This window comes from Dromiciops gliroides, chromosome 2 (assembly GCF_019393635.1).
Source record: "Dromiciops gliroides isolate mDroGli1 chromosome 2, mDroGli1.pri, whole genome shotgun sequence".
Lineage (NCBI taxonomy): Eukaryota > Metazoa > Chordata > Mammalia > Microbiotheria > Microbiotheriidae > Dromiciops > Dromiciops gliroides.
In genome coordinates, this window is record NC_057862.1 from 372619758 (window position 1) to 372638156 (window position 18399).

The 18399-nt window shown below is 39.2% G+C and overlaps 1 protein-coding gene across 1 annotated transcript in view; it reads right to left on the bottom strand.

Moving 5' to 3' along the window:
* KIF3B (kinesin family member 3B) overlaps nucleotides 1-18399 on the bottom strand; it is a 44415-nt gene that overhangs the window by 8138 nt on the left and 17878 nt on the right. The window contains exons 2-5 of the mRNA XM_043984905.1: nucleotides 4798-6271; nucleotides 3182-3283; nucleotides 2697-2819; nucleotides 2493-2611 (exon numbers count right to left, since the gene is read on the bottom strand). Of these exons, the coding sequence (XP_043840840.1) occupies nucleotides 2493-2611; nucleotides 2697-2819; nucleotides 3182-3283; nucleotides 4798-6204 (1751 nt within the window). The 5' untranslated portion in view covers nucleotides 6205-6271. The remainder of the gene's footprint in view (nucleotides 1-2492; nucleotides 2612-2696; nucleotides 2820-3181; nucleotides 3284-4797; nucleotides 6272-18399) is intronic.

Consider the following 18399-nt stretch of genomic DNA (forward strand, 5'->3'; position numbering starts at 1 on the left):
CCCTTTCTCAACCAAACTCCTGGAAAAAGCTACCTATAATTTGTTGCCTTTACTTCCTCTCTTCACTGTCTCCTCAACCCTTTGTCTTCTAGTTTCTGCTTTCATCTCTCAGCTGAAACTGTTCTCTCCAAAGTTACCAATGTTCTCATAATTTCCAAAACTGATGGTCTTTTCTCAGCCCTCATCTTTCTCAACCTATCTACTGCTCTTGACACTTAACCTCCTTCTCCTGGATACTCTTTTCCCCTCTAGGTTTTTGTGACACTACTCTGTCTTCTGGTTCTCCTCTTGCCTTTCTCATATCTCCTTGTCAGCTATATCATACGTCCTTACTGCAAGTGCTCATCAAAACTCAGTCTTGCGCTTGCTTCTCTTCTCTCTAGATGACTTCAGCAACTCTCATGGTTTAATTAACATCTCTCTGCATGTATGTATACATACATAAACACACACATATCTCCAGTTTCCCCTGAGCTTCAGCCCCACATCATCAGTTACCTCATGGACTTTTCAGATTGGATATCTTGGAAACATCTCAAACCCATCACATCCAGAACTGAACTGATTATCTCCCTGTCCCTAATCCTACCCCTCTTCCAAACTCCTTACTTCTTCCAAAAGCATCACCTTCTTTCAAGTCTTGCAGGTCCATAACTTCAGTGTTAGCCTTGATTCTACAGTCTCTCTCACCCCTGGATCCAATCAACTGCCAAATCTTGACAGTTCTACCCCTATGACATCTCTTGCACTGACCCCTCCTCTCTGTTCACACAGCTGCCACCTCAGTTCAGTCCCTCATCACCTTTCACTTAGTTTATAGCAATGCCCTCCTATTGAGTCACTGCCTCAGGCTCTCTCTCATTCAGTCCATCCTCCACACTATGGCCAAAATCATCTTCCTTAACTACAGTAAATTACAATGACTCCTTAATGCCTCTTGGATCAAATATAAATTCTTCTGTTTAGCTTTGAAAACCCTTCACAATCTGGTCCCAAATTGTCTTTTCAGCTGAGTGTAAATCATTGTACCTCTCAGATTCTGTAATCCAACCAAACTGGCCTTCTCCTTCCTCACATACAACAATCCATCTCCCATAATCACGAGCTATCCCTTATTTTTGGGACACATACTCTCCTCACCTCCACCTCAGAGAATCCCTCCCTTTTTCTTCAAGATCCAATTTAAGCAACATCTTCTATGTGAGGCCTTTTTTAATTCTCCCAACTGCTAGTGCATTCCCTCCCAAACTGTCTTGTATCTAACTGCTTTATATTTATTCTGTCAACAATTACATATGTGCTTATTACCTCTTATGCTAAAAGGTAAGCTCTTTGTAAGTAGAGTTTGTTTAATTCGTTGTATTTGTGTCCTGGCACATAATAAGTGCTTAATAAATGCTTGCTGATAAGACTGACCTTTTTGTCATCCTTGTTAGTTTTCTCTAGCTCCTCACATTGTTTTCTATTCACTTACGTGTCCATCTTATATGCCCCCAAATAAAGGTAAATTCTTTGACGGTAGGGATTATTTCATTTTTATCTTTGTAACCCCAGTACCTAGCACAGCATCTTGCACATAGTAAGAGCTTAATAAACATTTGATTAATAGACCTGAATAAACATTTATTAAGTCCTAACCATGTTCAGAACTCCATGATGGGCACTGGGGAAGAAACAAAGGTTAGATAAGATACAAAACCTCTCCTTATGAAATATTCATCAAGCTCCAAATAATAATAATTTTATAAAACCTTATTGGGCTTTATGGTCTACAAAGCCCTTAAGACCCATTACCTCATTTGATCTTCATAATCACCCTGTATCCCCATGCTGAATCTCCATTTTACAGATGTAGAAATTGAGGATCAGATGACTGATTTCTCAAAAGTTACACAGATATTATAACAAATACAACAAATATTCAGTAAGTATCTACTATGAGCACATTAAGGAGAAAAGCCAAGTGTTAAACCCAAAATTTCTAATTCCAGAGCCAATCAGTGCTCTTTCCACCACAGCAGAGATGCCTTTAAGTAATCAAAAAGACTTGAAAAATTACCTAAATGGACAATTATTCAAGACTAAAAATGGAAGATTTTTTTTTTGCAAATATCAATGTGTTTAATTGACAGGATAACAAAGTAACTCAGAGTAAAATCAATACAGAAAAGAGGTGTTCTCATTTTCCCCAATCTTATTCACAAAAGGGATGAATTTGAAAAGCATCACCATAGAGATGATAATTAAATCCAAGAGAGGTGATAAGACCATTAGTGAAATAGTATAGAAAGAGAAGAGGGTCTAGGATAGAGCCTTGTAAGACACCCACAGTGAGTGGGCGAGACCTGGATGAAGATCCAGCTAGATAAGTACATGAGCCATGATTCCAATTCAGGTTTTTATGATTGAAAACTCAATGGTCTTTTCAATACAGCCCAGTTGTCCAAATTCATTCCTGTAACTTGGGGTCTCTCGTGGCATGACAAACTTACTTGAGTTTTAATTCTCTGGTGAGTTCATTTTGAGTCTGTTCCAGCTCCTGACGCTCCTTTATATGCTCTTCCTGAAGGTCATGTATTTCTGCCTTTACAGCCTGGAGCTTAGAAAACAACTGGAACCAAAAAGACAAATCAAAGTTAAAAAGAACAATTCCCTCATTCTTGCAAAATTTCAGACTTTTCTAGTTTTCTCTCAACCTTTTTGAGTTTCTTGGTCTTGATGTCCACCTCTTGCTGTAAAGAGCTGTAAGTCTCCTTCAGCTCCAGTGTTTCTTCATCCCGACTTTCCATCTGTTGTTGAATTTCACGTTCTCGGCGTTTCTAAGAAATAAAACAGTAAGGACCAGTTTTACTCTAAAGAATGGTTCTACTTATAGGATTCTGCTGAAGATTACAAGAACATACATCTTACATCTCTTAATGCAAATATCCAGAAAGCAAGGCAAACCAAAGGAAAAGTATACTTTAAAACTTTTTTTTCAACTAATAAACACGTATTCTTTCTCCCACTTCTCTCTACTGGAAAAGAGAAATAAAAACAAAACCTTTGTACCAAGTAGATAATATACTTCTCATTTGAATTTCTTCTGGAAGAGTTCAATATAAGATATATTTGCTACATGTTTCAAGCCAAGAAACAAATCTTTTAAATTACTACTTTTTTTTTTCAAATTTGTAATTACTTGCTCTGCAATTTCCTGTCGCTTCTGCTCAAGTATTTTTTGTTGTTCATTGGTATGGTCAACTATATTTTTTCCTCCAACAAGCAGCTTACTTTCCATGGCCTGAAAAGGAAATAGAAAAGGCTGAATTAGTCCTACATGTGGTCTGCCTGAGAAAAACATTCTTTCCCTCACATATACTATTGAAACTCTTCAATTCAATTTACTTCAACAATTGTTTAAGTACCATCTGTACAGAGAGCCTGATGCAGAGGTAGATATAAAAATTAGTTGATATATAGTACCTGCTCTTACATTACCAGTATATCTACTATGGTTAATGCCTGGCCCTCATCCCTAAGTAGCACAAGGTACAGGGCCAGCCCTAGGGGATGGGGGCTTGGGGTATATATTTTATATTTATATTTATATATTTTTGATGTCTTCTGTTCCCTTCCCATCACAATCACCCCCAACAAGTATGAGAAAGGTACAGGCTCAGTCCTTTACTTTGGTGATAAGGGCTGGGGAAAGGGAAGTTGTTGAGTTACAAGCTGATGGCATGTATGTGAGACTCAAATATTTGGGGCCTTTTTTCTTTTCTTTTTTTAATACCAGCTAGGGAAGCCACTTCCTTCTGTGTCCCTGAATCAATGCCCACCTAAAAGCAGTGAGAAGCCCTCAAAAACCAAGAATGATTCATACACTGTACTATATGCATACTTTAACTATAGCCAATTATTTAACTCTGGTGAAATGTTCCCTAGCATCTTAAGCTTTAAAGACAATGCTTTTCCTTTCTTTTCTTTCTTTCTTTTTTTTTTTTGAAAGCCAATGTTTTTCTTCAGTCTTCATTTTAGAAATTTGTCCCATCATTGTGACCTCAGCAGGGCAAGGGAGAGGCTTTCACACTCTGTTCACTAAATTACAGGATCAATCTGGCAGTGAGCTAGAGTTAAGAGAGGCATGCATTGTGTGTACAACAGCTTAGAGCACTCACACCATCTGCCTACAGTTGTAAATGAACCACTGATCAAAAGTCATCACATTTGCTCCCTGCTCTATATAACAGATGTGTTACTGAAAACCGAACATGGAAACCAAAATTATTAAAATAAAATTAGATTTCAAATGCTGAAGATATTATTTAAAGACACTCTTTGGAGAATTCCTTTGTAAAGCCAATAATCTTCCCATCCCCAATTTAGCTGTTTTATAAATTCAGGTTTTCAGGTTGAATTTTAAATCACAGAAATTTAGAGCTAGACAGGGACCTTTTTAAAGACCACCTAGTCTAACCTCATTTTGTTGCTGGGTGAGGAAATGGAAACACTGATTGGTTAAGTTACTTACCTAAAGTCACACAAGTAAATTAGTGACAAAGCCAGGACTAGAACCCAGGTCTCTTTCCATACATATATGTGTACTGTCTTCTGAATCTACATCCTTAACCATCCTTAAACCCTTTCCTAAAGCAAATTTGTTTCTAAACCTCTGATCCTAAAAATCTTCTAAGATAATGTTTTTCTGCCACTTCTACCTTTTTTAAGGGGACCAGAGCAGGTTGTATTCAAACTATATTTGTCTAAATCAAAGAGAAAGAGCTATGGAAAAAGTCCTTTGGGACAGTACCGAACCTTGATCTTGGCACCCAGCATTTCTGCAGCATCTTTCTCCCTCCTCAGATCCTCCATCTTTTTCTCCTTCTCCTTTAATAATCTCATCTTGTCTTCAGCTACCAAGGTGTGATCCTCTACAATGGCCTTCTTTTCAATCTCCAGTTTTTCTTGTTGCTCCCTCCAGTAGTCATCCTTATCCTCACCTTCATCCTCACCTTCTTCACCTTCTCCCTCTTCCTCCTCCTCTTCTTCCTCTCTGCCTCCAACCCCTTCTTGGCGTTTTTCTCTCTTTTTTCTTTTGCCAATGGAACGTTTTTCCAGCTGGGCCTTAAGCCGAGCAATCTCTTCTTGAAATTCTCGAAGGAGGGCATCTTTAGGATCCTCATTAACTCTTGGCTTATTCTTAATATTTTTGGCACGGTTGGCATATCTCAGTGTGGTGAGGGTTTCTTCTACATTATAAGATGCAGGCCCAACATTGGCCACCATCACAGTTTTAGCATTGCCACCTAAGGAGTCTTGTAAGAGCCTTGTAAGTTTTGAGTCCCGATATGGAATGTGAGTGCTTTTGCCATCTACAAGAGCAGATATGACATTACCCAAAGCTGAAAGGGACAGGTTAATCTTGGTGGCTTCTTTCAACCTTTCCCCTTGAGCTCCTGTCTTGGCTTGGCGTTCACTGCCTGCAAGATCTACTAGATTCAGCTTCCCCACACGAATATGATTTTCTCCATCAAGCCCTACTTCACTGCACTCAATAGTGATAACAAAGATGGCATGAGATCGAGAACTGTGTTCATTCATGTTGGTAGCACCAACTGAACGGTTCTGATTTCCTACATTCATGACATGTTCTATTTCTTTGACACTCTTTGTAACAAAGGAAGACAGATCCTTCACATAGACACCAGTGTCTGGCCTCTCTTTCAATTCAAGCCTTTTTGTCTGATCCTTTGACAGCAGATCTCGGATTTCTTCTTGGTATATTTCTAGGTAAGAGGCCCTGACAAGGTACTGCTGATTCTGGGATCTAGAAATATGGGTAAAGATATGATCAAACGAGTTAGGGATGACACCTCTTTTCTCAGGGTCACCACGAACCCCTTCCATTGTGTAGGTTTTCCCAGTCCCTGTTTGCCCATAAGCAAAGATGGTTCCATTGAAACCCTGAAGAACAGAGTCTACAAGAGGTCTGAAAGTCTCATCATAAAGCTCAAATTGCTTGGAATTCCAGTCATACACAGCATCAAAGGTAAAAGTCTTGGGCATCTCATGAGTTGTTCCCCTAGGATTCTTGACTGACACCTGCCCTAGCTTCACATCCACATCAACAACTTTATCATACGAAGCAGCCTTTTCTTTGCCATTCATAGGACGACATCGTACCACCACCCTGACCGACTCTGAGCTCTTCAACTTAGACATGGTGACAGGTCAGTGTGGGATGAATTTTAATGACTGCTGATCCAATATACCTCAGGATGCTAAAATCCTAGGGGGGAAAAAAAAAGCAGTTCAGTTGCAGTTTCAGTAGGTTATTGTATGTCACAAACCTGACAACTTTTCACTTTACAAATCCACTGTAAATTAAATTTAATATCTTTAGAACTCTATATGTTTTTGCTCTCAGGCTCTTAACTATCTTCAAAAATAACTATTAATGACAATTTATTTATTTATTTATTTGTTTGTTTGTTTATTTACTTACTTATTTTTTTAGTGAGGCAATTGGGGTTAAGTGACTTGCCCAGGGTCACACAGCTAGTAAGTGTTAAGTGTCTGAGGCCAGATTTGAACTCAGGTACTCCTGACTCCAGGGCCGGTGCTCTATCCACTGCACCACCTAGCTGGCCTACAACTCATTTATTTAAAGTTTGCGAGCCTGTCATAAGCCTATGAGGTAGGTAGTATAAAAGATGAGGAAACTGAGACCTGGTAAGGATAAGACATTTACTCTTAGTCATACAGCTAGTTAAGTGTTAGGGTTGGGATTCAAAATGAGATCTCACTCTAAGTACAGTTCACTTTCTTTTTTTTTTTTTTTGCAGGGCAATGGGGGTTAAGTGACTTGCCCAGGGTCACACAGCTAGTAAGTGTCAAGTGTCTGAGGCCGGATTTGAACTCAGGTCCTCCTGAATCCAGGGCCTGTGCTTTATCCACTGCACCACCTAGCCGCCCCCAGTACAGTTCACTTTCAACTACACCATGCTCTCTCTTCCACCAACATTACTAGTCAATCAATCAATAAGTATTTATTAAGTATCTACCATGTGACAAGCACAATGCCAAATATTAGAGACACAAATAGAATTACTGAAACAATTCCTACTCCCAACAAGTTTACATTCTAATATGAGATGTGTACATTGTCTACCAAATAAATATAGAGATAATAAAAATAAGCAGAAAGGAGTTAAGCAGAAAGGAGTTTAGGAGAAAGAATGGGAGAAGGCACCAGCAGTTGGGGGAATTAGGGGGAATTCATGTAAAAGGTGATCCTCATTGCTCATGAAGCTGTGAACTGATCCAGCCAATCTGGAAAGCAATATGGAACTATGCCCCCAAAGCTATTACATTGTGCATGCCCTTTGACCTAGTGATACCACTACGAGGTCTAAACCCCAAAGAGATCAATGGAAAAGGACTCCATATGTACAAAAATATTTATAAGCAGCTCTCTTTGTGGTTGCAAAGAACTGGAAACTAAAATGCCCATCAACTGGGGAATGGCTGTACAAGTTTTGGTATATTACTGTGATGGAATACTATTGTGCTATAAGAAATTATAAAGGGGATGGTTTCAAAGAAACCTGAGAAGACTTGTATGAACTTATGCAGAGTGAAGTAAATAGAACCTGAAGAACAATTTATACAACAATATTATAAGGACAATCAACTCTGAAACTAAGGAACTCTGATGAACATGATGACCAACCATAATTCCAAAGGACTCATGATGAAACCTACTAGAGGACTGATAGACTCAGAGTGCAGAGCAAAATATATGTTCTTTTCCTTTTCCTTTTCCTTTTTTTAGACAAGGCTAATGCAGAAATTTGTTCTTTATGACTATAGCCTTGCCAAGCCCCAATCTTGGATTGCTCCTACTATCTCCTGCTCTCATTCCTATTAATGAACTGTTGCATAAAGTTGCAGAAAATCCTGAAATCATGCTGCTTGAATCCAATACAAATAAATCTTACTTAATCTCAACTGGGCCCTTACTGTGGCAAGACAGTCCTTTTACACATACCTAATCACTTCACCATTATCACCACAGCAGCTTTTTCAAACTTTTTTATCCCTCTTTAAACTTCCTACAGTGCCCCCTCTCCCTCCCTCCCTCTCAGCTGAAAACTTTGTCTCATATTTAGCCAAAAAATTTAGGTCATTTACCAAAAACCCTTTCTTTTCTCCTCTTTCACATCTCATATCCCTAAGATTGGGGGTGGGGGGCAATGAGGGTTAAGTGACTTGCCCAGGGTCACACAGCTAGTAAGTGTCAAGTGTCTGAGGTCAGATTTGAACTCAGGTCCTCCTGAATCCAGGGCCGGTGCTCTATCCACTGTGCCACCTTAGCTGCCCCCCAATATATCTTCTGACACTATTTTCTTCACCCATCTCACATAAAAAGGGAGCCCTCCTACCTGCCAAGACAAACCCCTCTATATGTACCCATGATCTTATCCCATCACATTCTCCAGCAGATTAATTCTTCTTTTAAAAAAAGAAAGATTAATTCTTCCATCAGTCCCACTCTCACTAATCTTAAATCTCTCCTTGTCTACCAGCCGCTTCCCTGTTATCTATATTCATGCCCATGTACACCCTCCATTCTTAAAAATCTCCCATTTAAAAAAAAAACCTCTCACTTAAACCAACTATCCCTGTTAGCTATCACCCTATATCTCTCCTTATTTCATGGACAAACTAAAAAAAAAAACAAAAAACCCATTTATAATCAGTGCTCCTACTTCTTTCATTCTTCAGTCTGACTTTAGACCGTATATCATTCAAATGAAACTATTCTCTCAAAAGTTAGCAATGCTTTTTTGATTGCCAAATTGATTGGGTTTTTCTCAGGCCTCATCTTTCTTGTCCCCCCTGCAGCCTCTAACATTGTTGATTACCCTCTTCTGGATTCTCCCTCCTCTCTTAGTTTTCATAACACTGTTTTCTCCTGGCTGTCCTCCTACCTGTCTGGCCATTCCTTTTCAGTCTCCTTTGCTGGATCTTCTTCCAGGTCATGCCCACTAATTGTGGGTGTCCCCCAAGGCTCTATCCTAGTTTCTTTCCCTCTATACTATCTCATTTGGTGATTTCATCACCTTCTATGAGTCCAATTATCATCTCCATGATTCCTAGATCTTTTTATCCAACTCAACCCTCTCTTCTGACTTCCAGTCTCACATCCGCAACTGTCTATTGGATAGCTCAAACTATCTCATAGACATCTCATACTAAACTTATCCAAAAAAGAGCCCCTTATCTGTCCCCTCAGACTCTCCTGTCTCCCCAATCTCCCTACTGCTGTTGAGGTACCACCCTTGTCTCATCACTCAAACTCACCCCATATACATGTTGATCCCTACCTTCACAACATCCCCCTAGTGCAGGCACACTCATCACCTGATGCCTGGACTTCTGCAGAGTCTGCTGGCTGGTCTCCCTCCCAGCCTCGAGTCTCTTCCAACTCTGGGTCATTTCCCACTCAACTATAAAAGTGACCTTTAAAGCACATGCCTGACAATGTCCTTCCTTTACTGGACAAACTTGGTGGCTCCCATCACCTCAAGTCCAATATGAAATCCTCTCTTTGACTTCTAGAGCCCTTCACTACCTGGTCCCTGTCTCTCTCTCCACTCTTCTTCCCTTTTCCTCCTCCTTTGGACTCTATGGGCCTTCTTGTTATTCCTCATACAATACTCCATCTCTGGACTCTGAGCATTTTGACTGGCTATCTTTCATCCCCAGAATGCTTTTCCTCACTGACTCTGCTTCCTTGCTTCCCTGGACTCCTTCCTTTTTTGTTAATTGATTAAAGTATGCTTGGACATACACCTTTAATAAAAATCAGTGAAATACAGGGAGATCAAGGAACAAAACAAGAGCTTCCCCCATTACAACAAATAAAATGGAAACAACAATCATGTGAATTTCCCAAGCTGAGCAGACTGGTCGCAAGGAGTGAGTATCTCTCATAAGTGAGCCACCATCCCCCCAGATCCCTTGCCCCATGAGCTCTCCCTCTCCTGTGAAAGACTCTGCTTTCTTGCTTCCCTGGCTTCCTTCAAAACTGACCTCCAATCTCACCTTCTATAAGAGGCCTTTCCCAGTCCCACTTGCTGCTAGTTCCTTTCCTGTGAAATGACCTTTGTAGGCATTTAATAAATGTGTACTGACTAACTCAAAATAGTTGTACAAAGCATTTTCATCACAAAAACCCTATGAGGTAGGAAATGTGTGGATTATTATGCACATGAGGATACAAAGACTCAGGGAGATGAATGACTTGCCCAAAGGTACAGAGCTACTGATAAGGGACAGAACCAAGATTTGTGACTCCCAGTCCTGTATCCCTACCAGGATGCCTCTGGAATGTGGGGTTATATAATCTGACATATTTATGTAATACTCAGTATCAAGAAGTGGCTCAAAACACAGTTCTTATCATGGGAGGCAAGAGGGACCTTAGGAAACCATATAGTCCAACTCCTTCATGTTAAAGATACGAAAACCAAGGCCCAGAACAATGAGATGACCTGCCCAAGATCACATAACTAATAAGCAACCTCTCTACTGTTTATTCATCGTTTGACTTTATTTTAGAATGTGCACTTGGAAATAAACAATCCAGGCTCTTAAAATGTCCCCTTTAGTTTCATTGCCATTTCATGGTGCATGATTCCTAAAGCCATGGAAATAAAATTGTCCTTAATCTATCTGTACCTTTTCATTTTAGAAAACTGCATGAACACAGTCAACACAGACCTAATGCTTCCAGCACAGCTCTCTGAGCCTGCTGTGAGAAGATCACGTAAACAAGTAAGCCAGAAAGAGGAAAAGTAGAAAGAGAAGTCAACATGGCAGTCCTTCTGCAGAGCCAAGCACCTTGAGAAAGACTTATCTGTACAAAGTTTTAGTCAACTTTTATTTAATAAGCTTTGACATCCAGTCATTTCTATTGAAACCAGCAAGGACCAGGCAGATTTTAAAGCTCTCCAAATATTGAAATACAAAGGAAATATCCCACTGTATATCGTATTTACCCTCATCATTAATCCTCCATTAAAGTCCTCAAAAGTCCTAAAAGCCTTTGGATTCTCAAAGGTTATGTCATCAGAGCACAAGTTCTAATAGATTCTACTAAGCTAGAAAGAGTTTGAGATAAGGTATAAAATCTTTTGCAAAACTTAAAGGATGGGGCAGCTAGGTGGCGAAGTGGATAAAGCACCAGCCCTGGATTCAGGAGGTCCTAAGTTCAAATCTGGCCTCAGACATTTGGCACTTTACTAGCTGTGTGACCTTGGGCAGGTTACTTAAACCCTCATTGCCCCCGCAAACAAAAAAAAAAATGTATTACAAAACTTAAAGGCAATATATGTTAGTGGATGAGGAAAAGGAGAAAAAGAGAAGTGTTTTGGTTATGACAAATCTAAGTCAGAAGGCTACAGGCTGCCTTAGTGGAAAGAGTCCCCACACTGATGAAATCCATGAAGTATTAATAATGATATTACAATGTTTTGTGGATCTATGATTATGTCCATGACAATTGTCCCTTCACACCAGTGCATATTACAGTTCCTCCACATGGCAACCATTTTGGAAGCAGCAAGGCTTCAGGGTTCCTGAACCCAAGAGCAGCAAGGCTCAGGCCCCTGAACCCAAGAGCCTTGGAAATCTGCCTCCCAGACTGCCAGCCCTGCTTTCAGCCTAGTCCACAACCATCATCAATGGAAGTAATTACTGTAGAAAAGGGACCTTTCTTCCTCCCTAACACCAACTGGCATAAACACAAGAGCCCCAGGAGTTACCACTCCTACCCCCAACAATGGTCTGACTTCCAACCCATCCCCTATAGCTATCATCCCAGGAAGCAACTCTTGCGTAATTCAGCCTGGCAACTGTTTCTGCAGATGCTGAAGCCCTAGCCTCATCAGTAGTCAACACTACTGACCACCCCAAAAAGAAAGTTTTCACAACCAAAGTCCTAGGCACTGTCACATGATACCTCAGAAATTAATATGATTTAGTAGAAAAGACATTAAATAAGATACATTATATTACCATCTGTTTTGACCCTGTGCCCTGAGAACCATGAGATCTTTTCACTTGACTTGCAGTTATTATGTTTATATGTATTATTGCCTTCATTAGAAATATGGACCCCCTCGAGAACAAGGACAGTATTGCTTTGCTTTTATTTTTTTTTTTTTAGGATTTTTTTCAATTATAAAGCATTATTTTTCTCCTGCCACTATCCCCAATCCCCCACTAAACAAAACAAAACAAAACAACACTTTTGCAACAAATAAATATAGTCAAGCAAAACAATTTTCCATATTGGCCATGCCCAAAAATGTCTCATTCTACATATGAGTCCATTACATCTGTCATGAAGTGGGTTTATTTTTCTATTCGTATCCCCAGTGTTTAGTAGAGCAGTATAGAAGAAGCACATAGTAAATGCTTTATGTGTTTTTTCATTCATTCATTATTCATGATCTTCTGACCAAAAGTCAATCACTTCATTACCATACCTTTGGTGGTATACTTTTTCCAAACTAAAGATCACATACACTCAACCAAAGGACCACAGTATTTAGAATTGGAAGGGTCCTTTAGTGAACATTATAATCTAAGTCCTTTTGCAGATTAGGAAAATAAAGCCCAGAAAGGTCAAATTACTTGCTCAAAGTAATACAGGGAAGGCCAGGGTTTGAAACTAAGAACGAGGGGGTGGGGGAGGGTTGTGGGTTGGGGTTTCTTTCCGACAGGCAATGAGGGTTAAGTGATTTGCCCAGGGTCACACACAGCAAGTAAGTGTCAAGTGTCTGAGGCTGGATTTGAGCTCAGATCCTCCTGAATCCAGGGCCAGTGCTTTATCCACTGTGCCCCCTAGCTGCCCCAAAGAAAATTTTATATATATATATATATATATATATATATATATATTTTTGGTGAGGCAATTGGGGTTAAGTGACTTGCCCAGAGTCACACAGCTAGTAAGTGTTAAGTGTCTGAGGTCAGATTTGAACTCAGGTCCTCCTGAATCCAGGGCCAGTGCTCTATCCATTGCACCACTTAGCTGCCCCCTATGCTATTTCTAATCCGTACTATCAGTCCATTCCAGCAATCTGTAAACATAAAAGGGAGGTTCAACAAAAAATCAGTCTGTCTAGTCATGCTACATACAAGGCGAAGCTGGGGGCTGGCCAGTGAGGCACCAGCTGTATAGGAATAGAGTATGGCAGCTTCTCTAAAAGGGCAAGACTGGAAGGATAGAGAAAGCCCACTCCAAATGCTCCTCCCTAATCAATCATGACTTTCCTTCCTGGGACCTTACACAACATTTTTTTTGTTTGGGTGTGGCATTGAGGGTTAAGTGACTTGCCCAGGGTCACATAGCTAGTAAGTGTCAAGTGTCTGAGGCCAGATTTGAATTCAGGTCCTCCTTACACAGCATTTTAAAGACAAACAACTTTGAAAGACTTAAGATCTTTTCTCAGTGCCATGATCAACCATGATTCTGGATGCCTGATGATAAACTCAAGATCCTAAATGAAACATATTTTTGAACATGGCCAGTCTTGGAATTTGTTTTGCCCAACTATCCATATTTGTTACAAGGATTTTGTTTATTTTTTTCAAAGGGAGATTGTGGTCAAGAAGAGAGGAAAAACATTGATGCTTGTTAATTTTTTAAAAGTATAATTAAAAAGTTTTTTAAAAAAGAATTGTGACTATCAATAAGTCAGATTCCTATACTATTTTATGGTTACAAAGAGTTTTATTTATTTTTATCTATTATCCCCAATGATCTTTCCAACACTTTGAGGTAGACACTAAAAATAACTCAAATTTACATAAGCACTTTAAGGTTTACAATGTGCTTTCTTCACAACAACTCAGACACAGATAATGCTAAATATTATCATCTCCATTTTACTGCTGAGAAAACAGAGGCTCAAGGAAGTACAATGAATTACCCCAAGGTTCTTTGAGTGAGGCAGTGTAACACAATGATAAAGGTCAAAAGTCAGAAAAACTGGATTCAAATTCCACTTTCAATGTTTACTCCTTGTGTAACCTAGGACAAGTCAAAAAAAACCTCCCTAGACCTCAATTTCTTCTTCTTTAAGAAAAGGGCGAGGGGGGGGGGGTACAGCTAGGTGGTGCACCGGCCCTGGATTCAGGAGGACCTGAGTTCAAAGCCGGCCTCAGACACTTGACACTTACTAGCTGTGTGACCCTGGGCAAATCACTTAACCCTCACTGCCCTGCAAAAAAACCAAAACAAAACAAAAAGATAAGGGGGGAAGCGGGTGTTTGGTTAGACTAGATGGTCTCAATCATCTCTAGGTTGCTGATCTATGATCCTACAAAGCTAGGACTCAAACTGAGGTTTTCTGACAATCCTTAGGAATGACCCTGTAGAGGATGGGGCCTACACACATTGGAACACCTTAGGGCCAGATTGTATAGACATGCTAGGACAGAGGATGCCTGGTTAATAAGCATGAAAGAATTATTAGTGTAAACGGCTCCCTGAATAGTCTCAACTATGAAGTCACTTACAAATTCAATTCTTTTCTGGAATCACTGGGTAAGACTGAATTAGACCTTTGCTACTGACATATTTCAAGATAAACAAACAACTTCCTGCCACCCCTTTCTCTTGATTATCCTCAAAGGATGATGGGTTTCCTAAGAGTGTTCTGATGTTCTCTCTCTCTTACTTTATGACATTCTTGCTTCTTCTATTAGGTCTAATTACAGTGTGCTAAATCTTTAAAAGGTCTCATACCACTGGCAGGAAGTAAACAAAATAACACACACAAACCCCTGCCACCCCCCAAGGTTGTCGCCCTCAGCCTAAATGACCTCTCCACTGGAACTTAGGTCATTCTGATGCTGACACCCATATTCAGTGTATAGTCAATGTAGGAAAAAAATGTTTTCCCAACCTCAACCCTTGCTCTTCTTCAGCATGTAAGCTGACAAAATCAGTTGTAAACAACTAAACATTTTGAACTCAGTCATATTAAACCAGTAAAATGTGTTTTACAACTGAATATAATATCTTAGGTCAGGGAGTCTTGACTTTTTTTTTGTCAGAAACCCCAATGACACTATGGCAAAACCTGAAGATCCCTTCTCAGAGTAATGCTTTAAAAACATAACAAAATACATAAGATTACAATGAAAATCATATCATTTAAATGACATAGTTATTAAAAATATTTAAATTATATATAAATTATTCTTAAATTTTAAATTATTTATTAAATTTCATTTTAAAATTCTTAAATAAGTTCATATCATTAGATTAAGGATTCTTCCCCTAGGGTTACTCTTAGACTATGACAATACACTTCTAACTAATCTCCTCGATTTATCCTTTCTAATAATATATCTTATACTTGCTGCCTAATGCAGCTGATCCTTGTCATTCCTGTGCTCAAAAACTGTCAATGGTTCTTCATTGGTTACTAAACAAAATAAAAAACTTTTTAGTCAGTCTCTAGGCTTTCCACAATCTAGTTGAAACTAAATTTCCAGCTTTTATTTACTCATTCATCAAATACTTAACAGGCCTATTTTGTGCAGAGCACACCAGAAGAGACACAGTTTTCTAAAATATGGTCTCTGTCATGGAGTTTACAGTCTAGTTGGATGATAAGACAGAAATACAGATAATTGTAATATATAGCATTGCAGAATAAATGCATTAGAATTTCAAAACAAAGTGCTATGTGGGATGCTGGGGGAAGGTCAATATTGACCAGAGAAAATCATAGAAAAAATCATAGAAGGCTTCATGGAAAAGGGAACATTTAATTCTCCTTATCCCTCTTCGCATATTTCAACTATGATATACAACTAAATAACACGCATTTCCCACCTCCATAATGTCTGCCATACTAAGGAATGGATCTCCCCTTTCCCACCAAACTATCTCTACCAGTTGAAATTCTTCCCTTCTTGAATGGCTAAACAAATTGTGGTATATGAATGTAATGGAATACCATTGTGCTGTGTGAGAAAATAATGGGTTTTGGGACGCCCAGAGGCCCCAATCCAGGGGATTATATTAAAATTGATTGGATTGGGGCAGCTAGGTGGCGAAGGGGATAGAGCACCGGCCTTGGATTCAGGAGTACCTGAGTTCAAATCTGGCCTCAGACACTTAACACTTATTAGCTGTGTGACCCTGGGCAAGTCACTTAACCCCAATTGCCTCACTAAAAAAAATTAAAAACAAACAAAAAAGATTGATTGGATTGACTTTGCTAGATTGGAACCACACCTACCTGAAGGCCTGGCCCTGGGGGGGGGGGGGTCTCTGAACTCTGACCTCAGCACATTTCTGCTCATGGACTGCCCTCAAGTCCAGTGAACCAATGGATTTGGGTGATTCTAGCCAATTAGCTTGAAGCAGTGTGTAAGGACTGCCTCTCCTCCAGACCCAGAGGAAGCTTGCAATCTCAGTTAGGGTCTCACATGCGCTCATGGAGGAGGACCCAGAGGAAGAAGCAGGCCAGGCTGAGCTCTTATCTCTCCTCTAGCATAGATAGGCTTCTTAACTTTCTTAGCCAAGTGTTCTCTCTTTACTAATATTTGGTATGCTTTAATAAATGCTTAATGCCCAAAACTGGTGCTAAAGCTTCTAATTTATAAGTAACAAATATATTAGAAACCCCAGCTAATTTTCCCTAAACTTGGGACAGAAATAAGGCAAGCACATATAATTTTAAATGCCACAGTTTTAAGAAGTGATGAGCAGGCAGATTTCAGAAAAACCTGGAAAGACTTACATGAACTGATGCTGACTGAAATGAGCAAAACCAGGAGAACATTATACATGGTATCAATAATATTGTGTGATGCTCAACTGTGATAGACTTAACTCTTCTCAGCAATACAGTGATCCAAGATAATTCCAAAGGACTCATGATGGAAAATGCTCTCTACATCCAGAAAAAAGAACTGTGCAATCTGGATGTAGATTGAACCATATTGTTTCTACTTTTATTGTTTTTGTTTTTACTTTTTTGAGGTTTTTCCCTTTTGTTCTGACTCTTCTTTCATAACATGATTAATGCAGAAATAAGTTTAATGTGATTTTATATATATAAATCTATATTGAGGGGCAGCTAAGTGGTGCAGTGGATAAAGCACTGGCCCTGGATTCAGGAGGACCTGAGCTTGAATCCAGCCTCAGACACTTGACACTTACTAGCTGTGTGACCTTGGGCAAGTCACTTAAACCCTCACTGCCCTGCAAAAAAACAAAAAGAGATAAAATAAAATAAATGTTTAAAACTATCTCTACATGTAACTAGAAAATAATAAAATACTTTCATGATTAAAAAAAAAAGAAATTCTTCCCTTCTTACAAGATCCAGCTTAGGCACTACCTAACCTAATCAATGAAGTCTTCCCTTATTCCAGTCATCTCTAAGTGACATCTCTCCCTAAGGTCTCTCATAGTACTTAGGATCTCTCCAATGCACAAATGTTCTAATTTGTATTAGAATGATTTGCATATATTTCTTTTCCCCCATGCCTCTCTCTATTAGCCTCTAAGCAATTTGAGGGTAGGCTAAGCTACATGAGATAATGACAGAGAGCCTTGAGTTTGGAGACAGGAAAACGAGTTCAGATTCTTAGAATGCGAGCTGTGTGATCCTGGGCTTCAATTTCCTCATCTGTAAAACAAGAGGACTGGACTCTATGACCTCATTATAATTATAATGTATCTTAATCTTGTACCTAGTAGGTATTTTTAAATTTTTTTTTGTTTTATTTTAATTTTAATTTTTAGTTTTAAGTTCTCTTCCCTCCCTCTAGTTCCTCCCTCACCCACTGGGAAGGAAACATGAAGACAGGCAAAACATATTTCCAAAACAAACAAAGAAAATAAAGGAGATAAAATGCTTCAGTCTGTACTCTGAAACCATGAGTTCTCCATCTGGAGGCAAACAGCATTTTACATCATGAATCTTTTGGAGTTGTGGTGGAAGATTGTATAAATCAGACTTATTAAGTCTTTCACAGTTGATTATCTACAATATTGCTGCTACTGTATAAACTGTTCTCCCAGTTCTGCTCACTTCAGTTTGCATCAGTTCATATGAGTCTTCTCAGGTTTTTCTGATACCCTTCTATTTCTTTCAGCACAATAACATTTCAATACACTCATATACCATAATTTATTTGGCTGTTCCCTATATTATGGGCATCCCCACAGTTTCCAACTCTTTGACACAACAAAAAGAGCTGCTATAAATATTTTTGTATATATGGGTCCTTTTCCTTTTTCTTTGATCTCCTTGGGATATAGACCTAGTAGTGGTATTGCAGAGTAAAGGATATGAGGATATGCATATCTTATAG